Source organism: Chinchilla lanigera, unplaced genomic scaffold (assembly GCF_000276665.1).
Source record: "Chinchilla lanigera isolate Chin_1 unplaced genomic scaffold, ChiLan1.0 scaffold00021, whole genome shotgun sequence".
NCBI lineage: Eukaryota > Metazoa > Chordata > Mammalia > Rodentia > Chinchillidae > Chinchilla > Chinchilla lanigera.
Window position 1 is genome coordinate 26,632,991 of NW_004955422.1, and position 16,421 is coordinate 26,649,411.

At 47.6% G+C, this 16,421-nt stretch overlaps 3 protein-coding genes across 13 annotated transcripts in view; 2 read left to right on the forward strand and 1 right to left on the reverse strand.

Annotated features, from left to right (window-relative positions):
- Positions 1-6,526, forward strand: part of Ncoa6 (nuclear receptor coactivator 6) — a 74,982-nt gene extending 68,456 nt beyond the window's left edge. For all 5 annotated transcript variants that reach the window (XM_005384823.1, XM_005384819.1, XM_005384820.1 and 2 more), the window contains one exon: positions 5,961-6,526. In XM_005384823.1, coding sequence (XP_005384880.1) covers positions 5,961-6,004 — 44 coding nt within the window. In that variant the 3' untranslated portion in view covers positions 6,005-6,526. The remainder of the gene's footprint in view (positions 1-5,960) is intronic.
- Positions 6,527-7,248: 722 nt separating this feature from the next.
- Tp53inp2 (tumor protein p53 inducible nuclear protein 2) lies at positions 7,249-16,301 on the reverse strand. 4 transcript variants are annotated; one of them, XM_005384824.2, is made up of 4 exons: positions 15,361-16,301; positions 11,817-11,991; positions 11,089-11,377; positions 7,249-10,614 (listed from the first exon to the last, which is right to left on the reverse strand). In XM_005384824.2, exons 2-4 carry the CDS (start codon positions 11,938-11,940, stop codon positions 10,362-10,364), a joined length of 666 nt encoding a protein of 221 aa, XP_005384881.1. In that variant the 5' UTR covers positions 11,941-11,991; positions 15,361-16,301; the 3' UTR covers positions 7,249-10,361. The 4 variants fall into 4 exon arrangements, with proteins under 4 accessions (XP_005384881.1, XP_005384883.1, XP_013369543.1 ...); XM_005384826.2 differs by having other exon boundaries at positions 11,089-11,257; positions 15,361-16,299; XM_013514089.1 differs by lacking the exon at positions 15,361-16,301 and adding an exon at positions 15,078-15,154.
- The window catches only part of LOC106148472, a 7,515-nt gene continuing 1,719 nt past the window's right edge, over positions 10,626-16,421 (forward strand). For 2 of the 4 annotated variants that reach the window (XM_013514092.1, XM_013514091.1), the window contains exon 1: positions 15,161-15,374. In XM_013514092.1, the coding sequence (XP_013369546.1) occupies positions 15,185-15,374 (190 nt within the window). In that variant the 5' untranslated portion in view covers positions 15,161-15,184. Of the gene's footprint in view, positions 11,100-12,806; positions 12,842-15,160; positions 15,375-16,421 lie in introns of those variants that run through there. The other 2 variants (XR_001233941.1, XM_013514090.1) reach the window with 2 other exon arrangements.

Genomic DNA, 16,421 nt, shown 5'->3' on the forward strand with positions numbered 1-16,421 from the left:
GCTCAGCGGCAAAAGCGCCTGCCTGGCAAGCGCAAGGTCGTGAGTTCGGTTCCCGGTACCGGAGAAAAACCAAAAAAAAAAAAAAAAAAAGAATAAAAGGGGATTGACCCAGGCTATAAGGGTTGGATAGACTATTCTTGGAAAAACGTACAGGACATCCAAAGTCTCAGATATGAGAAGACTGCCATTTCATCCTTACAGGAATGCAATAACTTGAGTAGCTCAATTTATTCCAGAGCTGGGATCCTGATCAAGTACCTGATATCAGCAGGACTGTCAGGAAACAATCAGGTGCCACTGGGATGTCAAATTCTAGTGCACCAACATTGGGCACTGGACACTGATCTGAGGCCTCAGCTGTTACTAAGAGCTCATTTTTCTGGGCAGGAATGTCATGATCCCACAGACAGGCCACTGGGAGTAAGCCACATGTCTACAAGTTATATAGAGGTAAAACAGGTGTAGAAAGCAACACGACTATACCCTGGCCTACTGGAGAGTGAGGGGGTGAAGTTGAGGGGCCTTCTTTCCTTTTCATGCATACTGTATTTGCCACAAGTAGAGTCCTCTTAGGTAAGCATCAATTTAAGTACAGAAATGAATCCAACAACTTTCTTCTTCCTCCTTGGGAATCATCTCCCAAGTGAGAACCTATTTGGAAGGAAGCATGGCTTGCAGTATATTGAAGCATTGCATTTTGAACATGAAAGAAAAGGTGCATGGAGTTCTAGGGAAAACCCATTTCCCCTCAATTCTGCATACTCTTGTAGCCTCTCACTTTCCCAATGGATGAAGGTCTTCTAGACTGTAGAATATAATGCAGGAAAAAGATGTTGACTTTTAGAGATGTCACACACCAAATATTTTAGATCCTTGACCTGAACCCAGAATCTCAAGGTGTCATTTATAGTGCAACAGAAAAATCTAAGGAACAGCTGGGCCGTTAAGAGATACTTATATTAGAGCCACAATGCAGCAGACTGCCAGCCAAGTAAAGATGGAAAGCTTGAACCTATTTTAGAAGGGGGTTGGGAGATAAGGAATAGGCTTCTACACTTACATTGGTCAACAATCAACCATTCAGGTTCCCTGGACTTGCCCAGAGATTGTCCATCCCACCTGCTCCAATCTGGCAATAGCCAGCCATGGCCAGCACAACAAAAGCAGACTCTGCTGTCATAGCAGGAGCATGATTAATGTCACTGGTTCCCCCACAATACAGAATTACCAACACTTATTATTATAAAGTGTTCATAATATTTCTTAGCCTTCAAGTTTTTCATAAAAAACACAGAATGTTTAATTTTGTTTGTACATGTATGACAAAATCTTACAAGTGCAAAAAGAACCAACCATTTTTTCCTCTCAAAACTTTAAAAAGTACTCATTCTTCAGGAAAATAGTTCATGTTTTAGATACCCAGCATTACATATGTCTCCGACTGAGATACATACATTTCATATACCAATTTGGCTGGGTATAGTGGCACACACCTGTAATCTTAGCACTTGGGAGACTGAAGCAGGAGGATTGCTTTGAGTTTGAGGCCAGCCTGGGCTACATAAGTAGGTTCAAGGCTAGCCTGGGTTACATAATGAGACCCTGTCTCAAAAAAACTGGGGGAGAAAAAAAAACCTACATATCAGTTTGATATTTTATGATGTTTTTGGGTATGGGTTCAAATACAGTCATAGTAAGTTACTTTATGACCTGGTTCACATTTTGAATATAACACAGCAGGCCAAATAATATGCATATTTATTCTTTAATTTGAATCCACAAACTCTAACATTTAAAATCCAAGAGAGCTATTGTGCACATTTGTGATTTAAAAGATAATTTACCCTGGGAAAGTTAGAGAATGACAGCCTTGGGGCCTGAGGGCTAGTATGAAAAGGTATACCTGAGCTACTCCTGTGGCTGGACAGAACTCTGCCATCCTCAGAGACACTTACTCAGCATCCCTCCATGAAAGATCACAAAGCCTGAGAAATATGACAGCTTCTTCTATGCGAGCTGCTAAGTCTCAAGGCATGGGTGTGACAGGCTTTCTGAAATGACTATAACCACTTTGGAACCAGTTCGGTTTTCTACCAGAATTGTGGAGAGAATTGAGTTCGTGAACCAAGGTACCACTGGATTATTGTGGAAATACAAATGAGCATAACTAGATACATCTTGTGAGTGAAACCCTGAGCAGTTACTCCCTAAAACTGCACTCTTGTGGTATCATATAGAAACCAACTGTGTAAATTTTGAAGGAATGTTGCTACCATCGGATTGCTTAGAGCCTTGTACTGTAGATTTGATCAGATTTGGTTAAGGTCACAATGAGACAACTAGACTGGGAAAAAAAATCCCTTTATCAAATTACAAATTTGAATGTTCTCTAGTGACCTGTAGGGTCATTAGCCTGAAAAACTTTAGTTCTTTACCATCTAGTTGGTTTTAAAACATTAGTGTAAATAACCTGATTTACACCACCAAATACTGAACTGTTTTGGTATTTGTGAAGGCACTAATCCTTAAACTGAAAAAATGTTCATGTGTGTTTGTGCAGCATAGTATTGACGGTGGGAGGATTGGGAGTGGGATTATTCAGGTAGGCCAGATAGCCTGTAGGAAAAGTGATGATTAATATCTGATGCACACCCAGACTTTTTGGTTTTTTGAGACAGGGTCTCAATGTTTAAGGCTGTTTTGAACTCACTGTGTAGCCCAAGCTGGCCTTGAACTCTCAGTGATCCTCCTGCCTCAGCCTCCAGGGTGCCCGGATTACAAGTATGCTCCATCACATGCAGCCTTACACACCTTAACTATATTGTTAGCCACTCCATCACTCCCCTAAAATCCCTTACCTTAAAAAAGTTTGCCTCGAGCAGGGTATGGTGGCCCACTGCTGTAATCCCAGTACTTGGGAGGCTGAGGCAGGAGTATCGTTGTGAATTCGAGACCCACCTGGGCTACAAAGTGAGTTCAAGACCAGCCTGCATAGTGAGACCCTGTCTCAAATAAAAACCTAATCTTTTCAGGCAGACTTATAAAGACAGGGAAAGTGACGTTGCCATCTGACTTATATGAGTTCCATTTATTCAGGGTTGTAACAGAAATTTCAAAAATTAATCAAAAATTTTTTTTCTTCATGGAAGTATAAAAGTACATCCTTCAACACAACTATCAGTATCCAGACTTTGTTTTTTTATTTGCTTTTTGCAGTTTCTGGCACCATTTACATGTTTCCTCATGGCCCCACTCATTGACTCGTCCTTTACCCTTAGGCAGCGTGCCATTTCGCTGGGTACTTTGGTGCAGTGATGAACAACAGGTCAGAGCACGAAGGAGATCCTGACACTGCTTATCCAGCTGCTCTTATCCAGCCCTTTTCCTAGCCATATGTATGTTTCACATATACATTTCTTTGTCCTTCCTGTCATGACAAGGGAGAATCTTCTAAAGTTGACCTAATTAGTAGATATTTTCTAAAGATAAATAGTGTTAAGACAAAACTCTGTGTACTTTTCTGCAAATGACAAGTTTGATGCAAGGAAAATTAAACATAATTGAAATTTGAACATAAAGAGTTGATTATAAGGAGTTCCAGGAGCTGAGACTCTCACTTAGAATTAAACTAAATTACACCATTATTGACATCCTGCCAGATTAACTATCCTCTAATAATAAGACTGATGAGTAAATTAGAGACTGATTCTCCCACATGGCACAAGCACTGTGACCTACCAAGTAAGATATACATAAAGAAGTGTTCAACAACTGACGACTGAAAATACTGTATTGGTCACCTCTGTGAAAGTTGTCTGGGCCACATTCCTTGCAATCACTGTAGCTAAGAGAGCATCCCCCTTCCTTTTTTTTTTTTTTTTTTGCTTTTTCACAGTGCTGGAGATCACATCGAGGGGCACTGTTAAAACTGAACTGAGGGGCTGGGGATTTAGCTCAGCAGCACAGTGCCTTCCTGGCAAGCGCAACATCGTGAGTTTGATTCCCAGTACCGGAAAAAAAAAAAAACAAACTGAATTAAGCACCAGGTGTGGTGGTGTACACCTGCAATCCCAGCACTCAGGAGGCTGAGGCAGGAGGATCATCGTGAGTTCAAGACCAGCCTGGGCTACAGAGTGAGCTCAAGGCCAGCCTGAACTGCATAGCGAGACCCTGTCTCAAAAAAAACCCAAGCAAACAAACAAAAAAACCTACTGAATTATATCCCCAACTCTTTTTATTTTAAGATAAGGTCTTCCTAAGTTTCCTAGGAGGGTCTCAAACTTGCAGTCCTCTTGCATCAGCCTTCCCAGTAGCTGGGATTACAGGTGTACATCACCACACCTGGCTGAATCTACATGTTTATGGGAACCTGAGTTCTCAAAATACGATCCAAAGAATGAGAAAATTACTTAGAACATTGAACCTAACATGTAGTACCAGCAAATTCTGCCCAGTGTATAGAAATGAATGAATTTGATTCATCTTTTATATTGTGTTAGAGGCATTTTTTCCTTGATGAGAAATATTTTAAAATATTATTTTTATCTTAAAACCAGAATATCTACTAAGAAGCATAAAAAATAAATGACTTTAAAGTCAGTACAATTAATGATTTTAAAATTTTTTTCACATTTGGAGAGTTTCAAGCTATTGATTGTACTGTGCTGTAGAATAAATTTATGTGGACATTTTGCAGAAACCTGGTTTAAATTGGGATCTGATTAAGTTAATTTGGGACATTTTAATGATAGACATGGTGGCTCATACCTGTTATCCTAGCTACTCAGGAGGCTGAGGCAAGAGGATTATAAATTTGAAGCCAGCCTGCGCAATTTAGCAAGACACTGTCTCAGAAATTAAAAATAAAAATACAAAAGGCTGAGGCTGTACCTCATTGGTAGAGTACTTGCCTAGATGTACAAGACCCTCAGTTCAGTCCTCAGAACCACAAGAAATAAAACACATTACAAGAGAAATGAAAGAAATTAAAGCACAGTCATTTGCTTTTATGTCACTGTTACCCTATGTATAAAATCACAGTTCCCCTTTTATATAGCCCAGAATCTCACCTGGGCTCAGAGAAGGCTGTTGCGTTTTCTAAATTCCCTCTGCATATGTGTCTATAGCCTTGATACACCTGGGCTACAGTAGATACTGATGACCAAGGTCCTTGGTCATGTTGTTTAGAGACTTTAACTGTAGTGTGGCACAGAGTTCCTTACTCCAAAACAATGGATTGGCTCCAAAAGGAGTCCAAAGGCTACTTTTCTGGTACAGTTTACTCACTATCTTGTGACATCACTCACAGATATACCCAAATCACTGTCAGTTCATCCACACTTTTGTTTTTAATACAAAAGACTAAACTCAGGGCCTTCATGCTAAGCTGCAGCCTCAGCCCTTTTTATTTATTTTTTTGAAACAGAGTCTCACTAAGTTGCCCATGTCATACTCAAACTTGCAATCTCCTGGGGCTAGGGATTTTTCCAGCGGCACAGTGCCTGCCTGGCAAGCACAAGGTCGTGAGTTCGATTCCCGGTACCGGAAAAAAACCAAAAAAAGAAAAAAAAAAAACTTTCAATCTCCTGCCTCAGCCTCCCAAAGCCCTAAGAGTACAGGTAGGTACTACCATAGCCAGCCTATCCATACTTTACTGAGGGATGGGAACGCTGAGGGAGACTGGGGTTAATTACCTAGTTAGCAAGGCTCTCTGCCCCATTCTGCTTCTTTTCCTAGTCTGATGTATGTTTCATCTTCCACCTCCTGTGTCACATTTCCCCAGTTGTCAAGCCCTAGTAAGCCCACACTGTGTTCCCACATAAATCAGTCAGCAAAGCTTGGGACTCCACACTGACAGCCCGTTAGTCTGATGCAGACCGTGGTAGGGCCTTGGTTGATGTAGACTGCAGTGCAGTAAAGAGTTGCTTCAGCTGAACATGTCCTTCCTTTCCTCCCAACAGACATAACCAGTGCCGTGCAATCCAAGCGAAGAAAATCCAAGTAAACAAGCTGGAAAACAATTTGATACTTGTAAATGTGTGTGAATTTTACAAAGAGCAATTTTGAGCTGTGACTTTTTAAAATCTATTTCTGTACAGTCATTTTAATAATGTGGCCCTTTTCCTAGTCCCTGCAACCTATTTTGTAAAGTGCAATGGGGAAAGCAGGGTTGTGGAGCCCTTTTGGTATTGCAAGATGAAGTTCAAGGTTTCTAAAACGTTGCCATGTATTGAGAGGAGCTAATGCCATTATAAATGTTACTAGTTTTCAAATTTCCTAAGCAGCCTAGAGTACAGGGTGAACATTTTTAGATCTTCTAATGAGGTATTGTGCTGTGGAAGTACTGTGTGTGAATAGCAGTAGCAGGGGCAAAAGCAATCTTGTCATTTGAAAATGTTGTAAATAATTTTATTATATAGTGTTTTGGATGTATTTGTTGTAGAAATGGACCAGTGAATAAAGAGAATCTAAGGGTTTGTACAATGTGAAATACTGAGTATGTTAAATAAATGTCATTGTCATAGAACATAAAGGTATGTTATTGGTAAAGGACTATTGGGTGAGCAAGCTCTTTCAACAATAAATGAGTGGACATAGCCTTGTGAATTAGACACATTGCACACCAGCAATGCCTCCTGCCAGATTGAAGAAAATGCATATACTTGCTCACTCAGCTCATTGGCTTTGAAAAAACTAGCCCTTGTTCACTGCTTTCTATATTTGGATCAAAAAAAATTTGGTGCAAATTTCTAATCTCAGTACTCAGGAGGCTGAGGCAGGAGGATTACCATGAGTTGAAAGCCAGCCTGGGCTACATAGCAAGTTCAAGGCCAGCCTACACTACATAGCAAGACTCTGTCTCAAAATAATAATAATAATAATAATTTGAGGCACTGTCCTTGTCTTCGATTGGGCCTAAGCCTTCTGCTTTGTCTCATAGGGCTGGACTTAAACTTCATTCCTTCCCCTCTAGTGGCTGTTCCCCTCGCCAGAACCCAGGGCCTGAGACCAAAACAATGAGTCCGTGACTCTGTTATGCCGTTATTCTCCTCTACATTTTACATGTCTTCCTATGCATCTTACATTATAAGCGTCCATTAAAAATATTTTACTGAGTCACACTGTGTTCCCAGCAAGTTTACCTGACGCACACCAGAATCAAAGCCAGCTTAATAATAATGTTGTCTTGACAGTGCTTGAGATTAGATTGCTTTTGATAGTTTAGCTCAACTTAGGCACAAAACATAATGTGCTTTAAATAGATTTTTATTTGTTTATATTAATTTTTTCTCCCATAAAGGAATAACATTGCAATCTAATCAGAATCCTGTTACACACATACGCAGGCATGCCACATGACCAGGTTGAGGTGGTTGTGTCCTTGAGTCTGTCAGCCCATCATCACGTGGTCAGCCAAAGTCTCTTCATTTCAGCCAGTCTCAACACAAAACCCCCAACAGGGATGCACTCAACTTGTTGGTTCTATTTCGAACTAGGTGGCAAGGTAAGAGGGAGGGTATTAGAAGTGGGCTACGTTGTGTCTGCATTCAGTCCCCTCACACAAAGCTACATGAATCTGGGGGAGGCGTCCAAGAGCTCCGGTGGGTTCCTTGTTGCACCTAAGACATTATGGGTCACAGCAAGTTGATCCTAGGGTTCCAGGCAGGGGGCTGGGGAGCAGGCATATTCCATAACAGCACCAGACTACACTCATACACACAGTACCCTCTAGCACTATTCTGGCAAAGGTTAGTGACACCCAGCTTGAGGGAACAACTCAAGATTTACTGGGAAAAACTGGAAGTCACTATCTGATATAAAAGAAACAGGTCTGTCTAACATCCTTAGTTTTGGCAAAGTGCTGGTAGTAATGACATTAATACTCAAACACTGGTATAGACTTCTCCAGGGTCTCTGAAAACATCAGTTAATACAGACTCTGGTGCCCTCCTGTCTAAGGTTGCATAGGACTTTGTGAATTCTGGTTCCCTCATTTATTCAAGTTCTGTGGTTTAAAAAAAAATCCTGAAGCATGCTCAAGGTGAAAGGCACATACACAGTCAATATAGTATGACAAGGTCTGATGCTTCAGGAGTCAGACTAGCAGGAGACTGAGTAGTGTTGGTTCTTAGAAATCTATACACAATTAAAATATTGCCACACTCAAATGCTACAGAATTTATAGGAAAGTACAAAAAATATGAACCTTGCAATTGATTAGCCAAGTGAGAGACTGGGGGGTTCTAAAACTATAGGAACCTCCAGAAATAGATAAGGCGCAGGGCCTTTAGAAATTTGAGCCAAAATGCCCTATCAGTCTTCTACCAGCAGGATCGTGGGCACTGCCCAGGACTAGCATCGGCCCTGGCTGGTAATGAGAAGTAGCAAGAAGGGTTGGGTTCATTCTAGCTGTTGGAAGTGCTAAAGGCCCTAAGCTGGCTGTGATGTAATCAAGGGGTAGCTGGAAGAATAAAAGTATACAGGTTATAACTACAGAACTTGGGGAGAGGAGCAAGGTTTTCAGTTACTAGGGTTCTAGTAAACTAGCATGGGAGACTTTGCTTATAATGTCAATTTGGCTTATTCCTTGGGATAGGAGACCACAGAAGGGCTGCTTCTACCCCTACCCCAGAAGCTGTGGGGATTCCCCCTCCCTTCCCAAGTGCCATGAGGCCAGGGACTATACAGCCAGGGAGGGCAGCTACCTTTGCCCTAATAGAAATGCAGTTTTTTCCAACCCCAGCTTGGCTGTGAGGCCTGGAAACCTAAAATTGGGGTGAAAGGGAAGACCTGTTAGTATGTAACAAGAAATCTTAAAAATTTCAAGGAAGAAAGCACACTGCTAGAAAAAGACAGCTAGAAAGAGAATGGGAAGCAATTCAGGGCATCCCAAGAGGCTGTTGCTGGTGTCTGAGCCCAAAAATCAGTCAGACCACAAGAAGGGGGAAGTCAGCCTTCCCTGTCCCTAGTTGCTCACCCAAGGATTCAGGTTCCTTGCTTTAGATACTTACTAAAGGAAAAGGGGAGGAGTTCACAGGCACCCATTTCTCCCCAGAAGCCTAGAAAGGAAGAGCCCTATGAGAGAAAGTGAGACCCTTGAAGGTCCTGAACCCTCGTAGGGATTTTTGGGGAACGGAACAGTGGGGCTCCTGGCCTCCTACCCAAGAGTGTTTGTTAGCCATACTAAGCAGGGTGTGAAAGAAAAGGCCAAGGACAAGCTGAGCTGTCAGTCTTGATATGGCTTCACACCACAGCTTATCCTCTTCAGCACCATTCTGCTGCATTCTTACCTTGGGGTGTGTGCCCTTTCCCTACCCCAAAAGCCCTCTGGCCTGTATCTCTCCTAGCCTAGTTCTAGCACCTTGGGCACGTGAACTCTTGGTCTGGATGGCAGAGCCTTTCCCAGCTTCTGCTCCTGGAGTGGCACGTCAAGGTAGGTAGCAAAGTACTAAAGCCCTTCAGACTTGGGAGCCTGCAGCAGGGTAGGTAATTTCAGGAAAAGACATGGGAATAGGATTATAGGAAAGGGAAGCGGGCAGCAGACTCCAGGCTCCAGCCTGAGAGCAGGACTTGCCTTCTGAGCAAGCACAGTGCCAGCTCCCATAATGCCCTGCTCCCTACAGTTTCCTAATCCATCCTGTCTGCATCTCCAGTGGAATGCCTCATTCCCTCGACTCCCTTCACCTTCTCCTTCCAACTCACATCTCACTATCCTCTTTCACATACTTTACCTTTCCAGGCCTAAAAGCAGCCTCTAAAGGAGCCCCGCCCCCTAGGCAGAGAAAAGAGAGAGATAAAAGTAAGACTGAGCCAGACTTCTGAAGGGCGAGGAGAGTGACAGGGGTAGCACAGGTTTTCCCTGGTCTGAGTGGGCTCAGGGTCCCCTCCCTTTTTGCATTTGGGAGGAAACTACTGGGAACAAACAATAAGGAGACAGGAGTGTAATGCCAAACACAGGAAAGAATGAGTCCTGTAAGGTGCAAGTTGCAGGTGAGGAATGAGCCAAGTCAGCGTGGAAGAGGCTCTCAGAAAAGAAGCGTGGGCCAAGGCAAAGGTGAGAGACAGGGCTGGGGCCAGAGAAGGAAGATGGAGTACCAGTAGTGGAAAGGATGGAGGATTAATGCTGTGCGGGAGGAGGAGAGAGCCTGAAGGTGGCAGAGGTGGGTTTAGATGATCAAAGATGGGGAAATCGAGGGAGGCAAGGAAGGGCCATCACTCCACCTCATACTCTTAAGGATGAGGGAGGGTGTGGTATCCAGTCCCAGGCGACTGGCAGCCCCTCAAACAGCACACTGGCCGCTGCACAGGGGACAGACGGGAACTGAGAGAGACGACAGGTTGATGGTGCGGCTGTCCGACACTCAGTAGTTGAACTGGCGCTGGCACGGCTGATAGACAAAGCTGCCCTGGTGCTTGGGCCGGCGTGGACGGCTCTCGCGGGCGCGGTTCTGCCGCTGCACTACCTTGGCGCTCAGCGCATGGCGCTCAGCCCGCTGTCGGGCCCGCTGCAGTCGCCGCGTCTGGCCCGCCTTCTCCAGCAGCACTGCTCGCGCCGGCAGGGGAGCGGCGGCGTGGTGCAGGGCCCGGGGCTCGAGGCGGGCGGGTGCCAACTCTCTGTAACGATGGGGGAGGGGTGTTGGTCAAGGAGGGGCACAACACGGGGACACTGGGATTTCCTTTCCTGTCTTCCACGACCTTGCCTCGGCTCATAGCCATCTCTGCCGAGTAGGGCGCCTGAGGCCCTTCCCCCAAGGCAACCTCGAGACACCCCCCTCGGTTCTAGCCCGGGGACTGTAAACCTTTCCTAGGAGGAGGCTCGGCCCCAGGCCCCACCTCTTGTCCACTTGTCCGCTTCCGCAGCTCCCTCCCCGCGCTGCAGGCGGCCTCCAAGTCCAGTCCAAGCCTCCCAAATGCATGCTCCTGCCCCGCCCCAACCGCGAGGCCACGCCTCTCTCCTCCAAAAGGCCGGCCACAGGCCCCGCCCCGTCCGGAGGACACGCCCCTCCGAGCCCCAGCCGCCTCTCCGGCAGCACTCCCACGGCCTCGCGATCCGGACCCAGCCTTCAAGTCAGCCCTCGGCCCGCTCACCCGTCACTGAGGTCGGTGTCAGGCAGGGCAGCGTCTGGGTGCGGGGAAGGCGGCACAGGCTCTAGCACTATGGTGCTGCCGGTGACGTAAACGGACATACTGGGGTGCTCGATGAGGAGGTCCTCCAGGGGGCTGCTCTGGAGGCGGGCAGGCCCGAGGCCGGGCCCCTCTGCGGTAAAACAGGCGGGAGGGGTAACAAACCAGCTCTCGTCCATCAAGGAGGGCGCGGGCGGAGGGCGGCCCGCGGGGGCAGGGGCGGCCCCGGGGCTGGGGGGAGCCGCGTAGCTGTCTACGCAGCGTGGGAGGGGGAGCCATGCGGAGCGGGCGGAGGAGCACACGTGTACGCACGCACACGCGCGCGCACACACACACACACACACACACACACACACCGGACACAGAGGGTGGGGAGAGAAAGGGCAACGTTAGTTAGACCCGCAGCCCTGCCTGCCGCGCGCACACAGCACCCCCACTCCGCGTCTCCTTGCTGCCCTAGATCCAGGACCTGAAGTGTGGGCCCCAACACCTTGTCGCCAGCAGATGGCCTAGGATTGCAGGGGAAGGGCTCACGTTACCCCACCCCTGGTGTCACAACTGCAGCCCCAGGTGCCTGATAGGTTTGGGGGAACTCCCCAATCCCTAGCAGCTCCCTTCCACTGCTGGGCCGTCTGTCCTGATGGTGACTCCACAGGCCCAGGAGGCAGTCCTGGCCCTAACTCAGGCCTCACCCGGCAGGTCAATGATGAGCCAGCCATCCACTTCATCTTCCTCGGAGACGAAGGCACGGGGGCAGTCGGGGTCTTCAGCGGGCGAAGGGGTGCTGAAGAAGAGGCTGGTGAGGCGCTGGAACATGGTGGGGCAGGGAAGCGGCCTCACGGGGGCGCTCTATGGCAGTGCAAAAACCTGGGAATCAGAGAAGAGTCAGAACCACTAACAAGTCCGCTCTCCCTCTTGAACGGGGACACGGCAGAGGACATCACCCGTAACCCCCAGAACAGTGATAAGTGTACAGTTGGGATGTGTGGTAAAGCTTCTGCGGTGAGTTCTCGGCATTCGTATACAAGCTTTTCTGTCTTCTGTATGAACTTACAAGTCACTTCCTGGTGCCTTAGTTTTCTCATCTGCCAAATGACAATAGTAATAGTACAGTTCTCTGAGGCTTTATGAGAATTAAATGAGCTGGGCCCAGGGATATTGCTCAGTGGTAGAGTAGGTGCTTTGCAACACACACATACACACACACAAATTAAATGAGATTATATTTGTATCCTCCTCTAGGCTCTACCAAGAACTAAATGGGATAAACACTTATAAAGTATATAGACCCGTCTCTGGGCACAAAACAAGTACTCAATAAACTTAATAAATTAGTTATTACAAGGTACTCTTTTTTTTTTTTTTTGGTACTGGGAATCGAACTCAGGACCTGGTGCTTGCCAGGCAGGCGCTGTGCTGCTGAAGCTACATTCCCAGTCCAAGGTACTCCATTTAGGGGCACCAAAGGAAGGTCTTCTGTCAGGGAAGGTCTCCAGAGGATCTAGCATCCAAGATGGACCTTGAGTTCTCTAGGCAGGAAATAAATTTTCCATACTGTGATTATTTATTATGATCATAATAAAATAATACTCAAGTGCCAGGCACTAAGCAACTTCACCTATATTACTTCATCCCATCCTTAAATACAGAGAGTGGGCATGATTACTATCTCTCTTTTACAGGTGAAGAAAAGAAAGAAAAGGTGAGGCTCAGAGAGGTAAGGTAACTTGCCCAAAGTCACAAAGCTAGAAAAGATAAAGGTGGGATTTGAACCAAAGCAGTGAGATTCCAGAGGCACTATCCATAATCTCTATGGTTTACTGCCTTTGGTGGGTGACTGCCCAAACTAGGGATCTTTAACTTGGTGACCAGAGACCATGATCCTTGTGTATTTTTCTGGGAAGAAGGACTTTGTTTTTCATCATGATTTCCCAAATAGTGGTCTTTGTTCCCAGATACTAAGGAGTCCATGGGGTTTAAAAAGCACAGGGTAGTGGAAACCCAACAGAACTGCTACAAATTCACCATGTGACTGAGCAGGCCTCAGGTGTTCTGTCGGATGAGGTATGAATACCCTATCCCACAGCCCTCTCCACCCTAAGCTCCTTTTCCCAGGCTCCTGCTCAAGGGCAGCATCCCTGGCTAGGAGGAAGAAGATCAAGTTGCTTGGTACCAATGAAACAGCAGGTTAGTGGGAGGTGATGATGGAGGGACACAGTTGTCAGATCCCAGGAGCCATTAAGGAGAAACACTGAGGGTGGGAGCAGGACCTAAGTGTTTGGCAAATCCTTCCCTCGGTGAAAATAAGGAAGGAGGCTGCCTGCTCTCGGAATGGACACACTAAAATTGTGGCTAGATCTGTTCCCAGGCCATTTTGCAATCTGAGATTCAGAAAAAGAAAACATAAATCGATCCCAAAACACACAGCTAGTGGTAGGTAGGCCAAGCATTAGGTCACTGAACCCAGTTCACAGTGTACATAGTCAGGAAAGCCTCAACAGATAATCTCCAGGAATATAATAAGGCACAGGGGGCAGGGAGGTGAGATAGGGACCTTGATCCACTCACTGGCCCTCTACCCAGCCACAGAAAAGGCTGGGGTTGCTGGCATTAAGATTCATCATGCATTCACCAGAGCACCCACTGTGTACCAGATCCTGCACTGAACCTCCTCAGTTACAGACAGATTAAGGTAAGGGAGGCTCAGATGAGAAGCTCCCTGCCCTAGGTCACACAAGTCAGTGACAGCCAGGAGTGACAGCAGCACCAGCCAGCCAGTGCCTGCCCCCTCTCTTAACCACTGAGAAAGCCTCTTGGATTTTCTTTCCCACCCCTGCAGCTTCCTGGTTCTCAGATTCCCAGCTCTGCTCCAGAAAGAATCATCCCCTTTAATAACTACAGCAGCTGTGCCCAGAATAACACTCACGCCCTAAGCCATCCCTAGCCCAGCCCCTCCTTGAGCAAACTCTAGGCAGAGATGGGGCTTCAGGTCCAGCCTGCAGGCCCATCCACTTGGAAAATCAGAAACTCTCCTCTGTCCCCTTCTCCTAACTCTATTTTTTTTTTTTTTTCTGGTACCGGGAACCGAACTCATGACCTTGCGCTTGCCAGGCAGGCGCTTTTGCCGCTGAGCTAAATCCCCAGCCCCTCCTAACTCTCTCTAAACAGAGAAAGAGGGCAGCACAACCTCTGCAGTTTCCAGCACTAGCCCAGGTCACATCCCTCCTAGGTGACAAGTCTGGGGGTTGGGAAGATAACAAGGGCCAATAGAGTAAACCTTCACGTCATCCTCTACCATAACCAACCTGCCAGTGACTCACATTTCTATGGTCAAAACAGCTGGAAAGCATTGATTTTATGGGGCTCCAAGGTAGAGTGAGGACAGAGGGGGTCAGAGCCACCAAAGAGGGCCCAGTCTCCATAGACCTAAGAGCCCTGTCAAATTGAGATTGCACTGAGTTCAAGGAAGGGTCCCCAGTGGAAAAAGGGTGTGTAGCTTGTTACTTAGAGAGTGCCTAGTATGTATATGCCCACAGCCAAAGAGCCATCTGTAACTTGACTCTAATTGGCTGTGTGACCTCAGGTAAGCTACTTCCCCTCTCTGGGCCTCAGTTTCCCCTTCCATGAAATGGAGTCTAAGGCCTCCTCATTTGGAACCTGGGTGTGATATCAACTAAGGCTCTGCACACAGGACAGGGATTAGAAGGATGTTATTATGTTAGTCCCTGGAGGGCGGAGCTTGGATATAGAGAGGGGATTCCGCCACCATCTGGTGCTGCCCCAAAGACCTGGAGTCTGAGGCCACCTTGATCCACTGACAACCTCCTCAACCTAGACCTAGCTGGGCTGTGGGCCACTCTCTCTGGTCTCAAGAAGAAAGCAGGGAAACGGAGGCCGGACCCCAGCCCCTAGATGAGCCTAAAATCCACCAAGGTCCCTCAAACTGTGCTTGCCGTCCAGCGTCTCTCACTCTTGGCCCAGCCTGACACAGCGCCCACCAGGTCACCGGAGGACAAGCGACCCAAGCCTGAGGGGCGGTGCTGGCCTTGGTGACGTCTCAATGTCATATGCAAATAGGGCAACGTCAAGCTCAACCGGCGAGCGGCAACCAATCGGGAAAAGGGAACGCAGTCCCAGCGGTCGCCGGCGGATACAGACAAAGGCCCCGACAGTGGGGGCGCAGGGCGTGTCCCGCCGCCCCTCTCAAGCCCCCGGCCCAAACTGGTCCGGACTCACCTGCAGGCGGAGCGGTGCGGCGGGCGGAGGGGTGCGGAGGGCGGGGGTGGCGCTGAGGTAGTTGTGCGCGGGGCGTCCCCGGGTGGCCGGCTGCTCACAGGCCGGGCTGCATCGCGGGAGCCGGGCGGGGAGGCGGCGGGATGCTTGGAGCTGCTGCGCACGCCCGCGGGGCTTGGAGTCTGTGCGGCCGCAGCTGCGGAGCTCACCGCACAAATTGGAACGTTCAAACAGCTGATTGTGACGTCACAAAGGGGCCAGCCCGCCGCGCGTCACGGCCGGCAGAGCGATGGCCAATCCCAGGCCGCGGATTCCCCCAACCCCCACTGGGTGCATGGTTCGCCGGCTGGCGGCTCGGTCCCCAGCCTCCCTCCGGGCGCTGCCGGGAGAGGCAACTGCTGCCAGCTTGGAAACTCCACCCGAGCCACCCGCAAGCCTCTCCACGGAGGCGATCCCCACTCCTTCCAGCGGGATCCCTTTCTTCCTGCGCTCTGTACTTCCGCCGACTCCCGCACCTCTCGTAGTGCACCCCCGCATCTAAGTCCCCATCTGTATCTTTTACTCTGCACCTCTGTTCTCCACACTTTCCATCTCCTTGCTTTTTTCTGATACGTCTCCTTATCCCTACACATTTTCAGTTTTCCCACCCCATTTTCCCTCAGCTTGCGAGGAGCAGGATGTGCCCCTTCCCTAGTTCCGGGGAGCACCTGCCAGTGTGGGGGAGTTGGTGAGGCTGACGGGAAATTTTTGCAAAGAGTAGGACTGGAAGAGGAATTGTTATGGGTTGAATAAACATTGACCTAGAGACCGGTTTGCCTTGCCCTGGAACATTTACACTACTTAATTTCATTCACTTTGCTACTGCAACTGGACAGAAGTGACAGGAAGGAATTATTAGTCCCGTTTGCAAATTGAGTCTCCCAAATCAGCAAGTGAATTCATATTCACGAATACGTTTTTGTTTTGTTTTTGGTTTTTTTTTTTTTTTTTTTTTTGGTTTTTCTCCGGTACCGGGAACCGAACTCACGACCTTGCGCTTGCCAGGCAGGCGCTTTGCCGCTGAG